The 26,490-nt window shown below is 36.3% G+C and overlaps 1 protein-coding gene across 7 annotated transcripts in view; it reads left to right on the top strand.

Annotated features, from left to right (window-relative positions):
- The window catches only part of PARG (poly(ADP-ribose) glycohydrolase), a 131,511-nt gene that overhangs the window by 81,072 nt on the left and 23,949 nt on the right, over positions 1-26,490 (top strand). For all 7 annotated transcript variants that reach the window (XR_006194404.1, XR_006194402.1, XR_006194401.1 and 4 more), the window contains 3 exons: positions 2,422-2,569; positions 18,715-18,793; positions 21,259-21,367. Coding sequence is in view for 2 of the 7 variants with exons in the window: in XM_042908054.1 (XP_042763988.1) it covers positions 2,422-2,569; positions 18,715-18,793; positions 21,259-21,367 (336 nt within the window). In the remaining 5 variants the exon portion in view is untranslated. The remainder of the gene's footprint in view (positions 1-2,421; positions 2,570-18,714; positions 18,794-21,258; positions 21,368-26,490) is intronic.

The following is a 26,490-nucleotide window of genomic DNA, read 5'->3' as shown; positions in this document are numbered from 1 at the left end:
GGGTGGGGGCTGGTTACCAAAAAGACTAAGCCATGATTAGAAGCTTGAAACTTTCTACTCTACTCCCCATATTCTGGGAAAAGGAGAGGGACTGGAGACTGTGCTAATGATTGATGATCCTGCCTAAGTGATGAAGCTTCCACCAAACTACCCAAAAGTATGGCATTCAAAGAGCTTCCAGGTTGGTGAACATGTGGAAGTTGGTGAACATGGGGAGAGGGAGAGGTAGCTCTATGCCTCTTACCATATACCACGCCCTATCACTTCATATGTCTGTTCATCTCTGTCCATTATTATATCCTTTTTAATAAATGAGTAAACATAAGTAAGTGTTACCGTGAGTTCTGTGAGTTTATCAAACCACAAGAGCAGATTATGAGAACCCCATTTATAGCCGATCAACTGTACTTCTAGTTGCAGTTGGTGTCTGCAGTGGGGCAGTTTTGTGGGACTGAATTGTTATTAGCCTGTTGGATCTGATGCTAACTCCTGGTAGATAGTGTCAGAACCGAATTGAATTATAGGACACCCAGCTGGTGTTTCAGAATTGCTCTATGTGTGGAAACCCATACATCTGACATCAGAAGTGTTGTGAGTGTGGTAGTACTGTAGGAGTAGAGGAAAGAGAGTTATTTTCTCTGTACAGTATTCAAGCCTCTCTTGCCTTACTAAAATCTTTGTGGGTGTGGGTGGCTATGTATGTACACAAGGTGTTATGTATGTGTGTAATCTAAATCCTCAAATAGGGTAATCTAAAAGTTGGAAACCATTTCTTACATATTGCCCCATAGAGCTTCACATAATGTTGGACATGCTGGAGTGCTTAGTAAGTTTAAGACAAATAATACTGACAGGTAGAATTTGCTTTGTCTAGAGCATTGTGTAACTCATCTTTATTAATAGGAGCTTGGGGATCCCATTATAGTACTCCACAGAAAGCTTATGAGTAATTTTAAACTAAATTGGAAATATTAATTTAGTTGAATCTTTTTTTTTTTGTTTTAATGTTTATTTTTGAGAGAGGGGTCAGAGTGTTAGCAGGGGAGGGTCAGAGAGAGAGACAGACAGACAGACAGAATCCGAAGCAGACTCCAGGCTCCAAGCTGTCAGCATAGAGCCTGACACAGGGCTCGAACTCATGAACCATGAGATCATGACCTGAGCTGAAGTCTGATGCTCAACCGGCTGAGCCACCCAGGTGTCCCCTTTGGGTTTTTCTTTTAACTTTTTTTTTTTATTCCAGTTAGTTAGCATACAGTGTGATATTAGTTTCAGCTATACAATTTTTGATTCAACACTTAGATACAACAACCCGTGCTCATCACCACGATGCACTCCTTAATTCCCATCACCTATTTAACCCACCCCCCGCCTATCTACCCTCTGGTAACCCTCTGTGTGCCCTCTATAGTTAAGAGTCTGTTTCTTGGTTTGCCTCTGTTTCTCCCTCCCCTGTGATTGTTTATTTTGTATCTTAAACTCCAAATATGAGTGAAATCATATGGTATGTGTCTTTCTCTGACTGACTTATTTCACTTAGCATAATACTCTCTGACTCCATTCTCATCATTGCAAAAGGCAAGATTTCATACTATTTTTTGGCTGAGTAATATTCTAGTGTGTGTGTGTGTGTGTTTGTGTGTATGTGTGTATGTATATATATACATAAAACATCTTCTTTATCCATCAGTCAATGGACATTTGGGCTCTTTCCATAAACGTGCACCCCAATGTTTATAGCAGCATTATCAACAATAGCCAATTTTATGAGTCTTTGTTGTTAAACTAGGTTTCCTGTTTTCTTTTTTTTTTCTCCTTAGGTATAGTAAAAATAAACAGTTTGTAATGTTCATGTCATTTGCTTTGCATCTGAATTTAGGGTGAAATTTTATCTCTTTATTCTTTCACAGAAGAAAAAGGTTATCCAAAAAAGGGCAATTACTTAAAAAAAAGGGCAATGACTAAATTTTTCAGTTCTTTAAGGACAAATGTTTGATTGCCATATTATATAAGAAAGATATAATTATATTAGAGTCATATGAAATCCATAAATGGAAATTGAGTAGTGAATGGTAGGGAAATGATCTTGAAACCTTTCCAGATAAAGTTTCCTTTGATTTGTGGCCCTTGTAGTACATATAAGGTTTGTAAATAAGAGTCTGTATGATTACACTGAGGCTTTTGCCTAAAAGCTCCATTTTCCAGGTTCCTTCTAAGGTTTTGGAATCTAAAGAAGTATGCAAAGATGTTACCTGGAGTGAGATGGAAAGAGTGCAGTCAACCACAGTCTGTTCTCCGTTGGAAGATTACTAATTTGGGGATTGATTTATATGGGAAACGAAAGCAAGAGAGAAAGTGCTTCTTTATCATATATGTAGGTATTTTAGATAATCATTTAACATGCCACATTTTTCCAAATAGGTGGATTTTGCAAACCGTTTTGTTGGAGGTGGTGTAACTGGTGCAGGACTTGTGCAAGAAGAAATCCGCTTTTTAATTAACCCCGAGTTAATTGTTTCACGGCTCTTCACTGAGGTGCTGGATCACAATGAATGTCTTATCATTACAGGTTAGTTTTGGGAAGTCTGTACAATAAAGTAGCTTTCCCCACCTATGAGTATCTATCATGAAGACTAGAGGCCACCCAGATACAGCTTTTCTCTATCATTGGCCTTAGTCCCAATGTTTTTATTGATTAATTTATTCTTGGTTTTTGGAAATTGTTACAGTTCTATTTTCCTAGTCGAGTAAGACACTTGATACCCACCTTTTCATTCTTGACATCTTTATCTGAGGAACAAGGGTAAAAGCTACCCTCCAGTTTGAAATTTTATGTTATGCCCTTAAAAAGAGGATAGTGATGTGTCTTTGACCATGTATTCTGTTATTATTCTTCCATTATGTTTCCAAATTGCTTTGTTATACTTCAATATGAAGATGTATATACATTTAAAAAGCATACTTACAGTATTCAAAGAGAGTACAACAGAGAGCTTTCATTGAATAGTAATAAATCAGGAACCTTATGTTTACCCTAATTTCTAATCCTGAGAGAAAAAGTGTGATGATCTAAATGCCTCTTCTTGATTTAAGTTAATATGGAAGGAGGAGAGAGGGAAATATAGTAAAATTTATACTTTTGGTCTATTATTGAGATTAAAATTTTTTTCTTAAGTTTTTTTACCTTGAGATACAACTATATCACTGTATTTTCTTGTGAATCAGCTACCAAAAATTTAGTGATTAACTCCCACCTCTCAAATTCTTAATCAGCCACTATACATAAGTTAAGTCTTTTATTCAGGTACCTAAAAGAACATTCCCACATAAAAGCCATAATCAGTCATCAGCTGCTGATGCCTCTATCTTTCTGCAAAAGAAGATTTCTTATCCTTTTTGAATCTGTTGCCGCTTTGAGATTAGTGTGGGAAACTAAATATTTAACTGGGTTGGAGAATTTGGTTGATTGTTATTCTGAAAAATTACAGTGAGAGAAAAACCATTCCATAGGAGTTACATAAAATTTGTACTCAACTAATTTACCTCCAAAGACGTACGTGTCTGAACTAAGACTCTGAGATCTACTCTTGAAGCCACTCTCTTTGTCTCAGATATATTTGTAGACAACCTTCAAGAGAGTATCAACATTTTGTTCCTTATGTTTTACTTTCATGATTTTCTCTTTGTCTTTGAACAGTTTGATTATGATGTGTTTAGAATCTCTTTGATTTTTATCCTATTTGGGGTTCATTGAGCTGCTTGAATGTTTAAATTTGGTAAATTTTTGACCAGTACTTCTTTAAATATTCTTTCTGTCCCTTTTTTTCTTCTCCTTCTGAGAATCCCATTATGCATATGTTGGTATACATGATGATGTCTTATTGGTCTCTGAAGCTCTGTTCGTTTTTCTTCATTCTCTATTCTTTTGTTCCTCAGACAGGATAATCTCATTTGACCTATATTCAAGTTTACAGATTCTTTTTTGTGCTTCCTTTCACTGCCTTTGAGTCCCTCCAGTGAAAAATGTTTATAACTTTTTTTTTCTTATGGTTATTTATTTATTTTGAGGTTGGGGGGAAGGGGCAGAGAGAGAGGGAGAGATAGCATCCCAATCTGTGATGACAGCACAGAGCCAGACATGAGGCTTGATCTCACAAACCATAGGATCATAACCTGAGCTGAAATCAAGAGTCAAGGATGCTCAACCAGCTGAGCCACCCAGGTGCCCCTGAAATTTTTATTCTGATTACTGTACTTTTCAACTCCAGAATTTCTATTTGGTTCTTTTTTTTTTTTCTTCTTAATAATTTCTCTCTCTCTCTCTCTTTGAGATTCTCTATTTGTGAGGCATTATTTGCAAACTTTAATTTAGTTCTTTAGACATAATTTCCCTTAGTTTTTTGAATATATTTAAAATAGCTAATGTCTTTGTTCAGTAAGTCTAACATCTGGGCTCCTTGGGTACAGTTATAGTTTACTCCCTTTTTTTCCCTGAGTATGGGCCTACTTTCTTTTTTCTTTGCATATCTCAATTTTTTGTTGAAAACCACACATTTGAATAATGTAGCAACTCTCAAAATCAGATTTTCCCCTTTGCCTAGAGTTTGTTTTTGTTGCTGTTTTCTCTTGTTGTTTCGTAACCTTTCTAAACTAATTCTGTAAAGTCTGTATTCTTTTTTTATATGTGACCATTAGTCTCTGCTGGGTTAGGTTAGTGGTTAACTAATGATTGGACGAAGATTGCTTAAATGTTTAGAGCCAATAAGTCTTTCAGTCTTTAGTGAAGGGCTCTATGTGGACACTGGGGCTCACCTTCAGCACTCAACCAGGCCAATGACACTTCCTTCCTGCTTGTACTTCACACTTCACTTCCTGCTTGCACAGAGCCTCAAGGTCTGAGGAGTGAGCTTAGGACTTTCTCACGTCTTTCTTGAGCATGTGCACAGACATGGTCATACGTATAGACTTCTAGATTCCTGGGAATACTAAGAACTTTTTAAAGCCCCTTACAGATATCTCATTCCTCAGCTTTTCTTTTGAAACTTTTTGATAAGGCTATTACTTGCCCTAACTGATATCTACTGCCTCAGGCAGCCATACTGCTAAGCAATTCCATGTAATTGTTTTCAACGAACAACCTTGGGGATTAGGTTTTTTATACTGGGTAAATTCCAAGTCAGGTCAAATAAAGGCAGCTTTGTGAGTGAGGTCTTCCAGGGAACCACCAGATAGGTTAGATGATGACCGTTCTCTGAGAATGGGGCTTTGAAGGAGCTTCAACCTTTTTCTGAACCCTTAGGTGGTTTTCACTGTGATTACAGACTGTTGGTGTTTTGTTTTTTTTTTAATATGAAATTTATTGTCAAATTGGTTTCCATACAACACCCAGTACTCATCCCAAAAGGTGCCCTCCTCAATGCCCATCACCCACTTTCCCCTCCTTCCCACCCCCCGTCAACCCTCAGTTTATTCTCAGTTTTTAAGAGTCTCTTATGGTTTGCCTCCTTCCCTCTCTAACTTTTTTTTTTCCTTCCCATCCCTCATGGTCTTCTGTTAAGTTTCTTAGGATCCACATAAGAGTAAAAACATATGGTATCGGTCTTTTTCTGTATGACTTATTTCACTTAGCATAACACTCTCCAGTTCCATCCACGTTGCTACAAAAGGCCAGATTTCATTCTTTCTCATTGCCAAGTAGTATTCCATTGTGTATATAAACCACAATTTCTTTATCCATTCATCAGTTGATGGACATTTAGGCTCTTTCCATAATTTGGCTATTGTTGAAAGTGCTAGACCCCGAATAGCTGAAGTAATATTGAAGAAGAAGACCAAAGCGGGAGGCATCACAATCCCAGACTTTAGCTTCTACTACAAAGCTGTGATCATCAAGACAGTATGGTATTGGCACAAAAACAGACACATAGACCAATGGAATAGAATAGAGACTCCAGAATTGGACCCACAAAAGTATGGCAAACTAATCTTGACAAAGCAGGAAAGATTATCCAATGGAAAAAAGACAGTCTCTTTAACAAATGGTGCTGGGAGAACTGGACAACGACGTGCAGAAAAATGAAACTAGACCACTTTCTTACACCATTCACAAAAATAAACTCAAAATGGATGAAGGACCTGAATGTGAGAGGAAACCATCAAAACCCTAGAGGAGAAAGCAGGAGAAAACCTCTCTGACCTCAGCCACAGCAGTTTCTTACTTGACACATCTCTAAAGGCAAGGGAATTAAAAGCAAAAATGACTATTGGGACCTCATCAAGATAAAAACCTTCTGCACTGCAAAGGAAACAACAAAACTAAAAGGCAACCGATGGAATGGGAAAAGATATTTGCAAATGACATATCAGACAAAGGGCTAGTATCCAAAATCTATAAAGAACTCACCAAACTCCACACTGAAAAACAAATAACCCAGTGAAGAAATGGGCAGAAAACATGCATAGACACTTCTCTCTCTCTCTCTTTTTTTTTTTAAATATATGAAATTTATTGTCAAAATGGTTTCCATACCATACCCAGTGCTCATCCCAAAAGATGCCCTCTTCAATACCCATCACTCACCTTCCCCTCCCTCCCACCCCCCCATCAGCCCTCAGTTTGTTCTCAGTTTTTAAGAGTCTCTTATGCTTTGGCTCTCTCCCACTCTAACCTCTCTTTTTGTTTTTTTTCCTTCCCCTCCCCCATGGGTTCCTGTTAAGTTTCTCAGGATCCTCATAAGAGTGAAGACATATGGTATCTGTCTTTCTCTGTATGGCTTATTAGCATCACACTCTCCAGTTCCATCCACATTGCTACAAAGGGCCATATTTCATTCTTTCTCATTGCCACGTAGTACTCCATTGTGTATATAAACCACAATTTCTTTATCCATTCATCAGTTGATGGACATTTAGACTGTTTCCATAATTTGGCTATTGTTGAGAGTGCGACACCAACAGACACATGAAAAGATGCTTAGTGTCACTCCTCATCAGGGAAATACAAATCAAAATCATACTGAGATACCACCTCATGCTGGTCAGAGTGGCTAAAATGAACAAATCGGGAGACTATAGATGCTGGAGAGGATGTGGAGAAACAGGAACCCTCTTGCACTGTTGGTGGGAATGCAAACTGGTGCAGCCACTCTGGAAAACAGCGTGGACGTTCCTCAAAAAATTAAAAATAGATCTACCCTATGACCCAGCAATAACACTGCTGGGAATTTACCCAAGGGATACAGGAGTGCTGATGCATAGGGGCACTTGTACCCCAATGTTTATAGCAGACTGTTGGATTTTAAGGCTACTCTAGAGCTTGCAAGAATTAAATAAGGAAAGTTAAAACATCATAAAACTCATTGTTTTTTCCAAGATTCAGCCAATTTTCTTTAATAAACCCTCCTCAGACTGCTACAAGCCTTTGGTTATTCCCACAGTTCATAAAAAGTTGATTCTCACAATTTTTGCCAGTGTTCTCATTGCTTTTATGGAGGAGAAATTTTTCAGAGGTTTTTACTTAATCAGTTTTGCTGATGTGTCCTTATATTTTGTAAGTTTTTGTTGGTTAAAAGAAAAAGGCTTTCACCAAGTTATTGTGCAGTATTTGGATATCTTATTATTTTTATAATATCCCTGTGATTCTGCTTTTTGGTGAGGTAAGGTAAATTGTTAATTTTTTAAGTTTATATGGGAAATTAAGAATGGAGCCTCAGCAAAGAAACTTCCTCTTGGATAAAACTCAACTATTTGAAGTTAATAACCTGAAGTATTTCATCTGGAATTCTGAGGTTGTGATCCAGATTATACTGAAATGTAAAGATAAAAACCTTTTATTTTCACTGTTGTCTCAACTCACTTATTGGTCCTCTGTCTGCATTTATTGTTTATCATGTGTGCAGATAGGAAGGATGCAGTTGGAATGTATTAGGGGAAAAGAAAGTACAGGAATTGCAGAACAAAAAAATTAAACTGTCTAAATCCATTGTTGGGCCAATAGATATTTTGTTGTTGTTGTTATATTTATTTTGAGAGAGAAGGAGAGCAAGTGGAGGAGAGGCAGAGAGAAAGGGAGAGAGAATCCCAAGCAGACTCCTTATCATCAGCACAGAGGCCGATGGAAAGCTTCATCTCACGAACCATGAGATCATGACCTGAGCCAAAATTAAGAGTCAGACACTTAACCGACTGAGCCAGCCAGGCGCCCCAAAGCCAATAGATACTTTAAATATTAGTCTCATTATGTTTTAGAGAGCTCTTAATGTCTGGAATGTGACTGCCTCCAGCATTTGGGTGTGTCAAATAATACTTTAAAAGATTTTTAATTTTTAGCAGCTAAATGAGATTTGAACCAAAGATTCAGAACAGAATCTCTCCTTAGTTTTAAAGATGAATTTCCATCCTTAAAATAAAAAAGTTGGTAGAATGCTGGGCATTTAAACTCAAAGCTAATTTGTTTCATTTGCTTCATTTCTTTTTTACTTCGGAAGTAGTAAGTCTCTTATCATCTACCATTAATGTTGCTGTAAATAAAAAATGTAATTTTCCTGAGAATAGTAAAAGGAAAATACTAGAATTGTTTTTTTTTTTTTTTTTTTTTTAAAGATAGTTTGTCCTCTGTCTAAAAAAGGATCATCACTATGGAGTTATGTCTGTTCTCTACCTTACCTACAGCTATTGTAAAATGAATGGAAAATTGCAGATCCATGACTCACCTTCACATCTATTATTACTTCAGGCTAGGGACATCCGGGGTGACTTTTAACTCAGCATTTTCCCTCACATCCACTTAATTCTATTATAGTGCCTTCTAATTAATATCTGTGATGTGATGTTCTCTTAATGGAAATGGCCATTTCATCATCTATTTGATGTTGGATTTCTGCCATCTTCCTTCTTAGGAGACTCTTAACCATGCACTGCAATCTATCTGCCTGATCAATTCCATTGCTTCTATGATTCATCCAGGCTCAATGAGCTAATGGCTGTGACTATGCTGCCTGAATCTGTAGAAGAGTTTGAGAAATTAGAAATAAATTAAATTTATCATCATTGTGGGGTATCTGGTTGGTATCAGACTTTGAAATGAATATGAAACAGGTCATGCAAACAGGCAAATAGTGTTTATCCAGATAGTGTTCTCCCTCTATTTGCTCTGATCCTCCCTGGAGGCAGCCATGGGTAAAACTTTTCAGTAAATATAGATAGAAGGAAAGAAACTGCAGTCTCCCCCGCCCCCCCCCCCCCACCCCAACCTTTTCCTTTTTTACCCTTTTTCATGTTCTTCTACCTCATCTAGCAAAATAGCTTTACTACCAAAGGGTGTTATCATGGTTCTGGGAGTTTGTTTTGTTGTTTCTGTATGGTGAGCGCTTAAAGCAGGTGCCTAGACATAAAACTTACTGAGCAGAATGTTAGTACCTTTAAAATAAAACCTGCCCTCTAGTGAAGAGAATTGCCCCAGATATCACAGATTCTTAACATCTTTTGTGAACGTCAGCAGATCTGCTAGAAAGTAGAAAAGTGGATACCACTGCTTATGGTATTGATGCTTCTTATAGAACAACAACACTGAAGGCCCATCGCTACAAAAACAGCCCATTGCTAACTAAATGATACCAGCTCACTGGGAAGGATCCAAACTCAGTTTGAGTTTAGCTTCTCTTCATTTTTATTGATCATGGGAATGAAAGTCAAGAATGTTCTATCTCCTGCATAATCACCACTGTATGAGTGCTCCTAAGAAAAGCAGGGTAGATGGCTTTGCTTTCATATAAACCTTCTTTCCAAGAGCACAACCCATAGATATAGAATTTTTTCAGTCTCCAAATATTTTTTCCTTAGTTCTTCATAAATTTTTCATTATTTGTAAGAGAAGATAAGAACATGTATTACCAAATCTAAAAACTCATTAGTCTGTCATGAGCTCTTGCACAGATTTTAATGGGTTCCTTCTCGTTTTTCCTTAAGTGAAGATTTGTCTGTGAGCATGAAGTCTTATAGGCTATACCCACAGAGAGCTACCACAAAGGTCATTCAGTTGTCTTCTCTTGTTTGCTATTATCGCTATTTACCTTTGTGTTTCATCATAGTTTATCAATAAATTTGAATTTAAAACAAGGGTATCTGTTTTTCAGAACAGACAGTTGATATAATTTTGAAGGATGTCTACTCAGAAAAACCAGGATTTAATTTTCTTAGAGCAAAAGCATCTGTATATGCATCTTTGATTTCTCATACCTGAAGGAAATAAATCTAATCTTGTTTCTTTTAGGAAGGAAGACTAAAATCATCTTAACCTAAAATAGAAATATAATAATTGGTATTTTATATTTTTCAACCACTTTCTTTTGAAAAGAGAGAACAGGTGTTTGTTTTCGTAGTTAAGAGATCAGAGCAGGCAGTTTTGTTTTGTTTTTTATAAATAAGGAAAATGGAGCTTGTCCACTGCTGGACAAAAATTAGAAAGGAACAGAACTATTCATAGCTGTCTTTATTTCCAGTCAGGTCAGGAGACCAGGTTGCTTTTAAACTTCACATAAATGAAATCACGTGTCTTTGGTTTCTCTACCTCTTTATAAAGTTAAGTTTGATGACACCAATACTAACTGTTTTATGGTTTTGAAGACTTTTAAACTCCTATGGCTTTCCAAGCAATTCTATGAGGTAAACAAAACAAAAATTATTAACCAGCTTGATTTTCATATGCTGAAATGGAAGTCCCCTGAGAAATTTGGTTACTTAAGGATTCACTTTGGGTCCCTCATGTTTCCTAATCTCAGTGTGGTGCTCCTTTTACCATGCCACCCTGTCTTTGTAAATGTGAAATTTTTTATATGTGTCAATTGCATAGTACTTTCTGATTAAGTCTTTCTGGACTTATTATTTTAACCTCAGTTAATATAATGTTCTTCCGGTTTTGTTTGTTAATAATTACGTTTATACAAGTACTTAATTGCTTCTATATTCTTCTTCTTCTCTCTTTCTTTTTTCTTTTTTCTTTTTTTTTTTAAGTAAGCCCCATATCCAATGTGAGGCTTGAACTCACGACCCTGAGATCAAGAGTCACATGTTCCACCAACTGGGCCAACTCCTGCATCTTATATACTTGCGTTACAAAATGCTAATATAGACACAAATGTTAATGACTTATAATCTTGCCCTTGAGAAACTGGTAATCTAGTGAGGGAGTTAGATTACATTTTCAACAGCTTTATTGAGGTATAATTGGCATACAGTAAACTGTATATTTAAAGTTTACAGTTAGGGAAGTTTTGACATATGGCTACATATATGAAGCTGTTGCACCATGTTTTAATTGGGTTTGTTTTCTTATAGTGACTTTTTTTTTTTTTAATTTTTTTTTTTTTAACGTTTATTTATTTTTGAGACAGAGAGAGACAGAGCATGAACGGGGGAGGGTCAGAGAGAGAGGGAGACACAGAATCTGAAACAGGCTCCAGGCTCTGAGCAGTCAGCACAGAGCCCGATGCGGGGCTCGAACTCACATACCGCGAGATCGTGACCTGAGCCGAAGTCGGACACTCAACCGACTGAGCCACCCAGGCGCCCCTCTTATATTGACTTTTGAAAATGCTTTATATGTTTTGGATACAAGTCTTTCTCTTTTTATTTTTTAATTTATTTTTTAATTCTTTTTAATGTTTATTTATTTTTGAGAGACAGAGAGACAGAGTGTGAGTGGGGGAGGGGCAGAGAGAGAGAGGGAGACACAGACTCCAAAGCAGGCTTCAGGCTCTGAGCTGTCAGCACAGAGCCCGACGCGGGGCTGGAACTCACAAATTGTCAGATCATGACCTGAGCCAAAGTCAGACGCTTAACTGACTGAACCATTCAGGTGCCCCAGATACAAGTCTTTCGTTAGATATATGTGGTGTGTCTTTTCATGACCTTAATAGTGATGTTTAAGGAATGGAAGTTTCTAATTTTGAAATTCAGTTTACTGATTTATTCTTTTTGTGTTCATACCGTCTTGATTGCTGTAGCTTTATAATAATTCTTGAAATCAGGTAGTGTGAGCCCTCCAAGTTTGTTCTTCTTCAGAGTTGTTTTGGTGAATTTTAGAATCAATTTATCAATATCTACAAAAAAGCTTGCTGGACTTTTAGTCAAGACTGCTTTGAATCTGTAGATCAGTTTGGGGAGAATTGACATCTTAACAATATTTAGTCTTTGACACATGAATGAGATATCTCTGTTTATTGGGGTCATCTTTACTTTCTCTCAGTAGTATACTTTTCACTGTATACTTTTACATTTTCTCAGGTTTATTCCTTAGTATTTCATATTTTTTTATTGCTGTGTAAATGTATATTTAAAATTTCAGTTTCTGATTGTTCATTGCTACTGTGTAGAAATATAACTGACTTTCAGATTGCAATTTAATATGTTAAGTTCCTTACTGATGTTCTGTGCAGAGTACTGTGGAGCACAGACAAGGGACCACCAACTCTACTTATGGTGTCCAGGAAGGCTTAACAAAAAACATGAATTCTGTAGTTTATTTTCTTAATTTGTAGCTGAGTATCTTATCCAAAATTCTAGATGAATTTATAAGAATTAAGTGTACATTATTTTAAATTTTTGAAAAATTATTTTTAAGAAGCAGTATGCTAAGTAATAGACTAGAAACTCTAGTATTGAGTTTAAATCTTTTAAGTTTTTGTTATGGGAAATTTTAATCATCTGTGAAAACGGAGTATTTTTCATAGTTTTTTAGATATTTATTTATATTGTATAGATATTTTTATATTTATGTGTGTATGAGAAACTTCAGACTCAGGAAAGGTACAAGAATAATATAAGGAACTTCCATATATTGTTCACCCAGATTCACTAGTTTACATCTCTCCCCATCTGCTTTATCATTCTTTCTCTATTTTCTTTTCCTCATCTCTGTCCAAGAGTATGTTGGAGACATTATGACCCCCCCCCCCCATTTTTTTTAATGTTTATTTTTGAAAGAGAGACAGAGTGTGACCAGGGATGTTGGGGACAGAGAGAGAGGGAGACACAGAATCTGAAGCAGGCTGCAGGCTCTGAGCTATCAGCACAGAGCCCGACGCAGGGCTTGAACTCACGAACCATGAGATCATGACCTGAACCAAAGTCAGACACTTAACTGACTGAGCCACCCAGGTGCCCCAACTTTGTGCCCTTTTACCCCAAATACTTTGTTGTATATTTCTTAATAACTAGGAAATTCTGTTAAATCAGCACAGCAAAGTTATAAAAATTGGGAAATTTAACATTAATAAAGAACTATGAATTAATTCCTACTCAATATTTTCATTTTCATTTTGTCAGTTAACCTAATTATATTCTTTGTAGCTTTTTTTCCCCTGAGTCTACTCCGGTAGTGGATCACATCTTGACTCCTTTCAACCAGGATAGTTTCTCAGCCTTTCCTGGTATTTGTTCACCTTGATATTTTTAAAGTATATAAACCAATTACTTGGTAGATTGTCTCTTATTTTGGGTTTGCGCAATGTTTCTTTGTAACTAGATTCAGTTTATTCATTTTAGTTGGAATCCCACTGAAATGGTGTGTCCTGCTCTAATGTATCTTTGAGAATAGTAATACCACTTTGTTTCAGTGTCTGTGATATTAAGTGTCAGGACTTGGTTGAGGTAGGATGTGCTAGGTTCTCCACTGTCAAGTTAGTATTTTCCCTTTCTAATTAATTTGTAGTTATATATTTTACATACTTTGAAAGTGTAAATATCCTGTCCTCATCAAACATTTGGCCACTAATTTTAGCACCCATTTTCTTAACTCCCATCATTCCTTCTGCATTTAGTAGTTGGCGCTCTACTGTAAGGGAGATTTTCCATTCTCTCTTATTTATGTATATTAATATTTCTATAGATGCATGGATTCTTACTTTATTCAATGTGTTATAATCCATTATTGTCATCTGTTTTGATGCTAAATTATTCCAGATTTGGTCAGTGAGAGCCCCTTCAGTTGGCTATTGTGTTCCTTTGACAATGCGCCGATCATTCTTTAATGCACTTTCTTCTTTTTTGGCATAAAAAGATGTTCTAAACTCAATCTTGTATATTCCCTGCCCCTAGATTCAGCCATTTCTCCAAGGAGTCCTGGATATAGAGTAATTTTTAGAAATCAGGAGTTGAATTGGTTATTCCTTATTGCTACGAAGAGAGTCATTGCTTCCATGCCTTCATCATCAGAGCCAGGAGGTATATGGTTTAACCACACACACGCATACACATACCAACAAACAACCATGAATTCCTGTGGGTACCTCTCATTGCCATCCAACATCATGGCATAAATTCTAGCCTTCCTCTTTTCTCATTTGCATAAACCTAGAATACACAGAATGTGATTTCATAACTTCTAAGCCTTGCCACTGCAAAAAGCAAACATGTTAAGTGGAGTTAAGCTGACATCCTTGTCCACATTTAGTTTTGTCATTCTTTTTGATTTAGCTGTTCTGTCAGGTACATAGTGGTATTTCACTGGGGTTTTGATTTGCATTCCCCTTAGGACTAGTGATGTTCACCAGTATTTCATGTAGTCATTGGCCAATTTTGTATCTTCTTCTGTGATGTTTAAGTCTTTTGCTTATTTTTCTAGATTGGGTTGTTTGTATATTTTTATTATTGACTTCTAGGAGTTCTTCAGTATTCTGAACACAAGTCTTTTGTCAGATAGTTGTTTTCCAAATATTTTTCCTCCAGTCTTGCCTAAGCATTTTCCTAAAAGTGTTTTAATATTGACCTAATCTAGTCTTTTAAAATTTTTATTAAGGTTACTGCTTTCTTTGTCCTATTTAAGAAATTTTTATGTACCTCCAACGTCTTAAAGCCATTCTCCTGTGTTTTCTTCTAGAGGTCTTATAACTTTAGGTTTTATGTTGATGCCTGTTATTTTATCTCAAAATGATTTTTGTTCATAGTGTGAGGTAGCAGTTAAAGTTTATGATATTTTTCTGTATGAATATCTAATTATTGCAATAGCATGTCGGAAGGATGGTCCTTTCCCCAATGGATTTTTTTAGCACCTTTGTTGTAAGTCAGTTGACCATACAAGTGTGGATTTATCTATGAATTCTATTTACTTCCATTGATCTATCTATTGGTCTTTCCTTAGGTCACAACTAAGTAAATCTTAAACTCAGGTAGCTGAATCCTCCAATTCTGTTCTTTTTTCACAAGTATTTTCATTACTTTAGGTTCTTTGCATTTCCATTCAAATTTTAGAATCACCATCTCAATTACTATTAAAAAAAAAAAAAGCCTGCTAAGGATATTAACAGGATTGAGGAAAATTTGCAATTACAGTATTGAGAAATACAATATTGAGTCTTCAAGCCCCTGAACATGGTCGCCATTTATTTAAATCTTCTCTACTTTTTCTCAGTGGTGTCTCCTACATCTTTTGTTACATTTACTCCTAAGTATTTTATGGTTTTTGATGCTATGATTAATGGATTTTTAAGTTTTATTTCCCCATTGTTTGTTGCTAGTATATAGACTTATCTTTGATCTTACTTCATTTATTTACGAGCTTTTCTTCCTTTTCCGTAACTTTTCTTTCTTTCTTTTCCTAGTGATTCCTTAGGATTTGCTACATGAACAGTCATAACATTTGCAAATAGGGATAGTCTTATTTTTTTTATTCTCTTTGTGATTTTTCTTTCTATTTTTATTTTATTTATTTATTTATTTATTTCCCTTATTGCAGCCGCTAGGACTTCACTACAGTGTTGAATTAGGTGGAATGTTTTTATCACTGAGTATGAAGGTAGTTGTAAGCTTTTATGTAATGATCCTTAATCAGATTGAGGGAGTTCTTTTTTTTTTTTTTTATTCTTAGTTTTGCTGAAAATGTTAATCATGATGGATGTTGAATTTTATTTTTTCTCCAACTTTTGATATGATTATGTGGGGTTCTTTAATCTGTTAATGTGATGAATTTCATTAATTTTTCAAATGTGAATTCAAAATAAAAGCATAATTGTTATGTCTTTCTGGTGAATTGACCCTTTTATCATTATGAAGTATTCCTCTTTATCTTTCATAATACTCCTTCACATAAAGTCTGATTTATCCAATATTAATATAACTACTCTCACTTTCTTATGGTTACTGTTGTCATATTTGCTTCTTTTAATTCATAGGTTCCTCTCTCTTTTACTCTCCTTATGAATGTTTTGTAAGCAGCCTAGACTATTGGTCCTATAGAGTTTCCCATGGTCTAAATGTTGCTGATTACATTTTCATGGTGGTATTTAACATGTTTCTCTGTTCTCTGTAAATTAATAGTTAAATGTAGAGGCCATTTGCAGTGTTAATCACAACATTTACTACTCTTTGTATAAAAGCTTCAGGTTGTTTAAGTAACCTGTTAGAAGTTAACCTGACCCTCAAAATGAAATTAATTTTCTTTTGGATGAAGAATTGACAGTTCATAATTAGCATGTCATGACTTGATTTTAAGTTATTTTTATTTTTATTAAACATGTTTTCTATTTTTTTAAGTTTGTTTATTTTATTATTATAAGTTTATTTATTTTGAGAGAGAGAGCAGGGTAGGGGCAGAGAGAGAGGGAGTCACAGACTCGAAAGCAGGCTCTGCACTATCAGTGCAGAGTCTAACACGGGGCTCGATCCCATGAACCACGAGACCGTAACACCAGCTGAAATCAAGAGTCGGACACTTAACTGACTGAGCCACCCTGGCGTCGCTAAGTTTATTTATTTATTTAAGTAATTTCTGCACCCAGCGTCGGGCTTGAACTCACAACCCCAAGATCAATAGTCACGTGCTCTTCCAACTGAGCCAGGCAGGCACCCCATTTCCTTTTTTTTTTTTTTTTTTTTTTTGTAAATCTTTATTTGAGAGAGAAAGGGAGAGAAACAGAGAGAATGGGGGAGGGGCATAGAAAGAATACTAAACAGGCTCCTTGCTATCAGTACAGAGCTGACACGGAGTTCAGTCTCATGAACAGTGAGATCATGACCTGAGCCAAAATCAAGAATCATATGCTCAACCATCTGAGCCACCCAGATGCCCCCTCCTTCTTTTCTATTTTTATAAAGTATATTTTTTTCTGAAATACTGTATATTCTAATAACATTTTTTTCCTGAATATTAAGTCTGTCACAGATATCTTCAGTATTGGGCCTTTATAGTATGAGTAGTCATTTGTTAATAAATAGTGTTCTAGCTGTCTGTAAAAGTCAGGGGGCACCTAGGTGACTCAGTCAATTGAGCGTCTGACTTCAGCTCAGGTCATGATTTCGCTGTTCACGGGTTTGAGCCTCACGTCGGGCTCTGTGATGATAGCTTAGAGCCTGGAGCCGGCCTTAGATTCTGTATCCCCTCATTCCCTATGCCTCTCTGGTGATCTCTCTCTCTCTCTCTCTCTCTCTCTCCCTCTCTCCGTCCCTCCCTCCCTCCCTCTCTCTCAAAAATAAATAAAAAGCATTTTAAAAAAATTGAAAAAGTCAGTCTGCTTGCATTTTATTTACTGGCAAAATTAAGGCACTTGGACTAAAATGTCACTAATATTAGTTGTCAGTGTTGTCTTGTTTATTTTTTGTTAATTTCTTTTTTCTTTATGAAAAGTATTGTCTTGCTCAGGGTTTTCAGCTTTTCGTTTTACTGTTTTGTTGATTCTTGAAAATTAAGTGATTACTGAGCTGATCATAGGAATTGGAATGATTTTATTTAGTTAAATAATAGGACACTTTGGCACCATACCTCCTGACATTCAGGTCTGATGAAGTAGAAATCTCTGGGAGTGCCTGGCTGGCTCAGTCAGAGGAGCTTAATGTAACTTGATCTCAGGGTCATGAGTTCGAGTTCCACATTGGACATAGAGATTATGCTTAAATAAATAAAAACTTTTAAAAATAAAAGTAGAAATCTCTGTTAAGTGGCAGCCTTGGTGCACATTCTCATCAAGTGAATTTTAATTATGCTTTTTTCCCCTCCCTTTCTCATATCACAATATACTGGTTTTAAAATGCCCTTTGAAGTCACTTGCATGTTGATAGGCAAGTCCTAGATTTAATTTTAATGACTCTTTTCTTAGCAGGGAATGTCGTTATGTAAAATTGCTTTCTCAATAGTACAAACTAAATATTACCATCAGATTACTAATATTGAAGACATTGGACTTTTATAAAAGTCACTGCACTCCTCACGAAAGAAATTTTTTTATGTAAAATTTTTTTTAAGTTTATTTTGTGAGAGAGAGAAACAGAGCACACAAGTGGGGGAAGAGCAGAGAGAGAGGGAGAGAGAATCCCAAGCAGGCTCTGTGCTGTCAGCACAGAGCACGATGTGGGGCTTGAACCTAAAACTGTGATACCATAACCTGAGCTGACGTCAAGAGCCAGATGCTTTACCGAGTGAGCCACCCAGGCATCCCTCATGAAAGAGATTAATATGACAGAGCATATTTTGTTTTGTCTGTTGATTGAGACATTTATCTGTGTACAATAAACATTGCAGTGGCTTTTATAGGTGTCATTTTCTTCCTTACAGAAAATAATAGCAAGTCATTAAGACCAGTGGGGTTTTTTGGTTTTTGTTTCAGTTGACATTTGCCAATAAGGTATTTCTAGAAAGGAGAAATAAGTTTATTAACAAGACCCTTTAGAACATGCAGCTTTTAAGAAAAATCTTTCCAAAAAATAATGGCAGATTATTTGTTTCAGGTACCGAACAGTACAGTGAATACACAGGCTATGCTGAAACGTATCGTTGGGCCCGAAGTCACGAAGATGGGAGTGAAAGGTGAGTTCATTTCTGACTTTAGTATCACTTGACCAAAAACTAAGGATTGTGGGCTTGACCTAGTACATTCTGTCTCCCATCTACTCTTATTTCAGAAATGTAACTGCCTTTTTATGTTCGGTATTACAGGTTCATTAATAGTTAAAATAGTATTACCATTTCCATATACAAAAGGGAAGAACAGAGAAATAAAAGCCAAAAGTCTAAGCCAAGAACAAGAAGGGCAGAACTCTTGTTCTTTTTTTTTTTTTTTTTTTAATTTTGATGTTTATTTTATTTTTGAGAGAATGCTCACAAGCAGGGGAGGGACCAGAGAGAGAGGGAGACACAGAATCCAAAGCAAGCTGCAGACTATGAGCTGTCAGTGCAAAGCCTGATGCGGGGCTCGAACCCACAAACCGTGAGATCGTGACCTGAGCTGAAGTCCTATGCTTAACAGACTGAGACATCCAGGCACCCCAGGACTCTTGTTCTTTACCTCTCAGCTTCCAGGTTGTAAGCAGTCAGTGGAGGTTCACTTCCAAGGCCAAACTTATTTAGAATAAGTTCTTACTAGAGCTTAAAGCCTTTAACTGGCTTATTTAGTTATCCTGAATTTTTCTGTGAGATTAAGTAGGTGGGGAAACATGGTGAGAAAGCTTGCCTAATGCCACAGAACAGTTAACAGCAGTAAACTTTGCTGTTCCTGTCTCCTTATTTCTTACTGAAAAATATTTTTATACTTTGCCATTTTTGCTTCCTCACAAAATTGGTTTAACAGGGGTGAACTTTTATAGAAATGGTGCCTGGATAATATTCCATTGTGTATATATATACCACACCTTCTTTATCCATTCATCAGTTGATGGATATTTGGGCTCTTTCCATAATTTAGCTATTGTTGATAATGCTGCTGTAAACATTGGGGTGCATCTATCCCTTTGAATCAGTATTTTTATATCCTTTGGGTAAATACTCAATAGTGCAATTGCTGGATCATAGGATAAAGAAGATTTGACATATACACACACATTCATACCTACATACATCATTCATACATACATACACATATACACACAATGGAATATTACTCAGCCATCAAAAAGAATGAAATCTTGCCATTTGCAACAACGCGAATGAACTAGAATGTGTAATCCTAAGTGAAATAAGTCAATCAGAGAAAGACAAATACCATATGATTTTATTCATATGTGGAATTTAAGAAACAAAACAAATGAACATGGTGGGAGGGATGGGAGAGGCAAGCCAAGAAACAGACTCTTAACTATAGAGTACAAACTGAGGGTTACTGGAGGGGAAATGTGTGGGGGGATGGGTTAAATATGTGATGGGGATTAAGGAGGGCTGTTGTGATGAGCACTGGGTGATGTTTGTAACTAATGAATCACCTGAAACTAATATTATATTGTATATTAACTAACTGGAATTTAAATAAAAATTTGGAGAAAGGAAGAAAAACGAAATGGTGCCTGAAAGTGTGTGTGTGTGTGTGTGTGTGTGTGTGTGTGTGTGTGTGTGTGTGTGTGTGAGGGAGTGTATGTATGAAAAAGAGCCATTGTTTCAGAATCAGCTGTTGCCCACCTACCCTTGCAAACTTATTCTTCGTAATATCTCAAATCCAACCCCTGGTCTCTCTCTCGTTGTTTTGATTAAAATATTTGGTTGCAACAATTATGTGGATGTTTAATTGCTGATAATTACTTACAGACTAACATGAAGGTTTCTGTTGCCATTCTTCAGCATGAAAAAGTTGCTTGGCATGTCAATTTATGTAAGCCTGTAAAGAGAATATTGGAATATTTGGAATTTCACGTTTCCAAAATCATCTCACCCAGTCCTTATTTCCACAGGCAATGTGTTACTGTCTGCTTTACTGTGTTTGTCTTTTTAAAAATAGTTTTGCACTGTCTGCAGTTGTGCACAGTACACATTTTTTGTAACACTTGACTTCTTGGGGTTATGTTTTGGATGATAGTGATACATGGCAATGTTATAAACCCAAGCCCCAAAGAGCAGGTCTTTGAAAGCCAAGGAGGAATGAGCTTTTTGACCTTTTTTTTTTTTTTTTTCCCTTTTTTTTTTGGCATTAGTCAAGATACAAATGACGTCTCGTTAGTCTTAGAGGAAAACCAAGAGCTAAGTTCCTTTTGTGTGGCCCCTAAATCCTTTAACTTCTGAGACTCACTGTAAATGATGTACCTGTTTACATTAGGTCATGTTTGTCATCTCTTGATAATTTTTCATGTTACCGTTTAATGCCTAACAGTCTATAACGTGAATGCCTTGAAATCTAAGAATAAAATGGTGTTTTCTGCCCTCCTGTTTTGCTGAGACCTATGGCTACTGGTTTGTTGGTTTATTTTTAATATTTTAACCCTGCCAAATTCTCAGAAACCCGGCCTCACAAGGGTTATATTTTGTGAGTGTCTTTCCTTAGTCATCTTGCCCCTTTCATCCTGCCCCAGGGACGCCTGGCAGCGGCGTGGCACCGAAATCGTCGCCATTGATGCCCTTCACTTCAGACGCTACCTCGACCAGTTTGTGCCTGAGAAAATCAGACGCGAGCTTAACAAGGCCAGTAACCTCATTTCTTAGTTCATCTGGCAACTGTCATCTATTTACTGCCATTTTATTAATGCTGAAATTAATGCTTTCTGGTAATTCTTGCAGTGTCAGTATGTCTGCCCACAGCTCTCCTGATTTAATGGGTCTGTCAGCTTGTACAAGATGTACTTTCCATTTCGTAATTGCTTGATTACTGATGCCAGATAGACTGTTGCTTGATATTGAGCCCCACACATGCATTTAGCTCATCAAGTACTTTTACTTGCTTTGGAACATTATTATTTTAAAACCATATAGAAGTGAATGAGTGCTAAAAATTTTTTTCACACCTTTCAATGATGTCTCTGCAAAGGTATGCTGTTAGGATTGATGCAGATAAGCCATAAAAGTTAAGTTTTATTATAGGTAAGATTCACTTGTAAACTGTTTATTGATTAGATAATTTGGCATATTTATGATAGAATCTGTGATTTTCTGTGATGTTCAGTGCTGTCTACCACAATCATTTGTCTAATTGTATTACAGAAATATGAAAATGAGCCATACCTATTATTCAGATTTTCACTTCTGTTAACCATATAAATAAACTCTTATCATTCAGTAGAGTACTGATTCTATTCTCTAGATTTAGGGCTTTACCAAAATAATTGATAATTTTAGATCCTCAAATTAACAGCCAAGGAAACTGACCCAATTCTGAAAACCATTGTTTAACTCACATTGTTATGAGATTGTTTGTTAAGATAATGAGATCTGTGGTTTTGCATGGCTACACATTGCCAGTCCCTACATAGACTTTTGATTATGACAGCAGACTGAGTGTACCATTGCAAGGGGATTGGGAGTGCCCTGGGACTGACACTTCTGGCATTAAGTATATCCTCGTCACAGTTTCTGCCTGGTCTTACCACAGAAATGGCCTCTCTGTGGTACTCTGCTTATCCTAGCTCAAACACCTTGCCCTTCTTATAGTTAGTAAACAACCAAATAATCCACAGCGGCTTTTACTACTCTTACAAACTGGTATATATTTTGAGTGTAAATACATTTATTATCTCGTATTCTGATCTACTTGAGAATCTAATTGTTAAATGTTTTCTCATACATAATCTATTAGGTTATTTTAATGTTTACAGTTCTCAAAGGGATCTCTTAAAAAAAAAAGAGTAGGGGCGACTGGGTGGCCCAGTTCATTAAGTGCCGAATTCTTGGTTTCACTCAGGTCATGATCTCATGGTTTGTGGGACCGAGCCCCCAAGTCTGGCTCTGCACTAGCAGTGCAGGGCCTGCTTGGGATTTTCTCTCTCTCCCTCTCTCTTTGTCCTCCCCTTCTTGCTCCCGTTTGTGCATGTGCTCGCTCTCTCTCTCTCTCTCAAATAAATAAACTTAAAAAAATGTTTAAAAAATTTTTTTGAAGAGTAAGTAAATGCACTATCTTCCAAAGTTAAACTTAGGTAACTGATAATCACATGTATATATTTTTTCTTGTTTTTTTTTTTAAAGTAATTTCTCAGAAAACCTATGGAGAAAGACTGTTGTTTGGTATATCAGCAGGTATAATTTCTCTCCTTTACCTGATTCTGAAAGTCAGAGATTCTAGAACGAAATATCTTTTATTATGTTCGGCACATTTTAAATGTAAGCCTTTCACTATTCCAAATTCCTGTTTCCAAATACATGATATTTTTATTATATAGCATATCAAGTAGAATGAGATTTATCTTTAGATTTTCATCAGATATTCCTTCCTTATTAAACACATATGAATTTGTCAGATGGTCATGGTCACTGATAATAGAAAACATTTATGTAAGCAGTAGGTAGTTTGGAAAAGAAATATGTGTAAAGGGAATGTGTTTAACCATAATCATACATTAACAAAAATTTAAAGGATAAAAATTTATATTCTTATGGATAAAAATTTATATTCTCACAAATACTTTTCTGTTGGAGCTAGATTGTTCACATTTAGAAATTATCTGCAAATATAGTTTTAAAAAATAATCCTGGGCATAAATAAATCTTTTTTAATTACCCATGGCCAATTGGTATTCTCTACATTTACTTATTTATATAGCACTAACCTTTTTGCCTCTCCTCAAAGACAGCAGAAAGTTAAAGATATGAAACCTTGGTGTATGTGAATAGGTTAAGTTAGATATAAGTATTTGTAGAATGTAGAGTCCTTAGGAAACTCACTTCATACAAAAAGAATGAGCCTTTAACCTGGCAACAGAAGACGTTTTATTTGACTCAAATCAGTCAGTCCCAAGCGCACTGCCTTGCTTATGAGAACTTCTCAAAAATATTTGTTAAATGCATTAGTTGGTGATTCATTAAACTTCTTAGAAATTACTAACACAGTTTTTTAAGATAAACTTTTTAGATATAATTACATTATCTTAAATCACTGAAAATGTTACAAATTTATAGATATTTCCTAAATATTCTTCACGTGCCAGATAAAGCCTCTAAGTCTACCTTCCATTCAAGTATGGAATAGATGAAACCATATGAAGCAGATGGATTGATAGTATGTAGTTCTCTGTTTCAACCTGCCATTGTTCATATCAGTATGCAAGTAAGTCTAATTTATAGTTCATAAAAGGTTCTTTGCGGTCAAATAGTGGTGGAAAAAATTTTTAATTATACAAATAGCAATAGTGAAAATAATAGCTAACATTAAATGATTGCATATGACATGCTAGGCACTCTACTTAGCACTTTAAATTTGATGTCTGATTTAATCCTAACCACCCAGGGAAGTGTAGATACTCTTCTTGTCTCCAGTTTAGAGATCATAAACGGAGCCTCAAGAAGTTAAATAACTTGCCTCACGTCACACAGCTGGGCAGTGATGAAGTCAGGGCTTGAATCCAGGTTCCCCTGACTTCAAACCACTTTTTAAAAATGTAACTCCTTTCACATAGATATTACTATAACTAGGTCTCTTTCCAGACTTTTTACCTATTTCCATCTTAAATCACTGAGAATATTCTCTGCATTTCGTTAACAATCTCCTGCAAGCATATATGTCCTTGGTTATCTCTTTCTTCTCTTAAAATCACAATCCTAAACAGTGAGCAAGCTTCTAGTTGATTGCTTTTCTCCGTATCCTTTATTGTTTGATATACTTTTTAAAGGAACTTTGAAGGCTTTCCCCCCACCAGCCTATTTATTAAATTCTCTAAGACAAGAAAATAGCACAGGTGTAGAGTAAGCTCATTAGCACATGGGCTAACATTGAGCAAGCACTTAGTTCAGGGCCTGGCACACGGGAAGGCACTTGATAAATATATGTTCTTTCATTCACTGCTATATTCCAAAACATTTTCTCTTTTAGCCAAGATTGAGTTTTCTTTCTTTTTTTTTAAGTTTATTTATTTATTTTTAGAGAAAGAGATCTGTGCGCACACAGTGGGGAAGGGGCAGAGAGAGAGGGAGAATCCCAGGCAGGCTCCACACTGTCAGTGCAGAGCCCAAAGCTGGGCTCGAATTCACAAAACTGTGAGATCATGACCTAAGCCAAAATCGAGAGTCAGACACTTAACTGACTGAGCCACCCAGGTGCCCCTGAGAATTAGTTTTCTAATTCTTTCACTGGAAAAAAAGAAAGCAGTAAATGATTTTGTTAAATGTCGTTGGCAAGTTAACTAGAGAACTAATTCACATAACTTTGGGTCTTCTAAATAAAAGCATTCCATCATTTATTGGTTACATTTACCTATTAAAATAGAGTTATGAATTTTAGTATGGCGGCAGAGTTTTACATAAACTGACAACACAACTTGGAGAGAATATTAAGTGATTTACACCTTGCTGTGTTTGATAAACTTGGGTTTAAAGCAGAAGAGTCTATTAAATTACTCTAAAGGTGACTTGTACAGTTCAACTTTTTTTCATGCCAGAGAGAAAGTGGGCAGGAACAGAAAACTCATTTTATCTAGGAAGCAACAGAGCGTAAGACCAGTTTTCACCATCAGAATTCAATGTGGATCTCTGAATTCTGTGGGCTCTTTTGCTACTTTTAGGCATTAGTCATCAGGTCGAACTGAAAGGGCAATCCCACAAAGTGCTTTATTCCCTTTGGAAACAGTTTGCTCCGTCTAGGCTCCACCTGTCCTATTGGACCTACATCGTGACCTGCAAGCAGAGTTGGTTTTTAAAAGGAAGAGTCTGTTGTCTTTTATTTAACTGATACTGTGAAGCAGTGTTTAATTCTGTGAGGGATCAGCTGGGTGACACTGTAGAGGAAAATTATCTTTGTAGTTGGAAGGATTTATGACTCTAGCTTGCAAAAGTGGCATATAGCTCAGCAAGGGAAGAAAGAAATCATCTGTGAAAAGTTGTATTTAGCCATGTTAGACTCATTCAAGTAATATTAAGTAATGAATACATTTCGTAGAGGTTTCTGGATCAGAAATTGAACGAAGCAAACAGACCACCCTAACAGGAAATCACCACCATTTACCCTTTTTAAAATCATTTTGTTTATGGATTTTTTTGTTATTACCCATCAACAAATTTGGAAAGAGGTTGTTATTAAACCAGAGCTTAATTAACAAAACCATTCAATACTGGCTGCTGGTATTTCTTTTTTTTTTTTTAATGTTTATTTATTTTTGAGAGAGAGAGAGAGAAGCAAGTGGGAGAGGGGCAGGGAGAGAGAGGGAAACAGAATCCGTTGAAGGCTTCACGCTGTCAGCGCAAAACCAGACATGAGGCTTGAATCCATGAGCCCTGAGATCATAACCTAAGCTGAAGTTGGTCACAACCCACTGAGCCACCTAGGTGCCCCTAGATGCTGGTATTTCTAAGTTCAACATCTGGGGTAGCCTAGATAGCCCAGTTGAGAGAGTGTTAAACTGGAGGAGGAGTTCAACATCTGATCATTAATAATATTTTCTTAAGTACAGTTGACTTTTGAACAACTCAGAAATTGGGGGTGCCAATCCTCTGTATAGCCGAAAATCTACATACAACTTTTGACCCCCCCCCCAAAACTTAACTATTAATAGCCTACTATTGACTGGAAGCCTTACTGACAGCATAAGGAGTTAATTAACACGTAGATTGTATGTTTTATGTATTATATACTGTATTCTTAAAATAAAATAAGCTAGAGAAAAGAA

The sequence above is a fragment of the Panthera leo genome, chromosome D2 (genome assembly GCF_018350215.1).
Source record: "Panthera leo isolate Ple1 chromosome D2, P.leo_Ple1_pat1.1, whole genome shotgun sequence".
Classification (NCBI taxonomy): domain Eukaryota; kingdom Metazoa; phylum Chordata; class Mammalia; order Carnivora; family Felidae; genus Panthera; species Panthera leo.
Note: the sequence above shows the minus strand (reverse complement) of the source record. Positions and strands in the feature narration are given on the sequence as shown.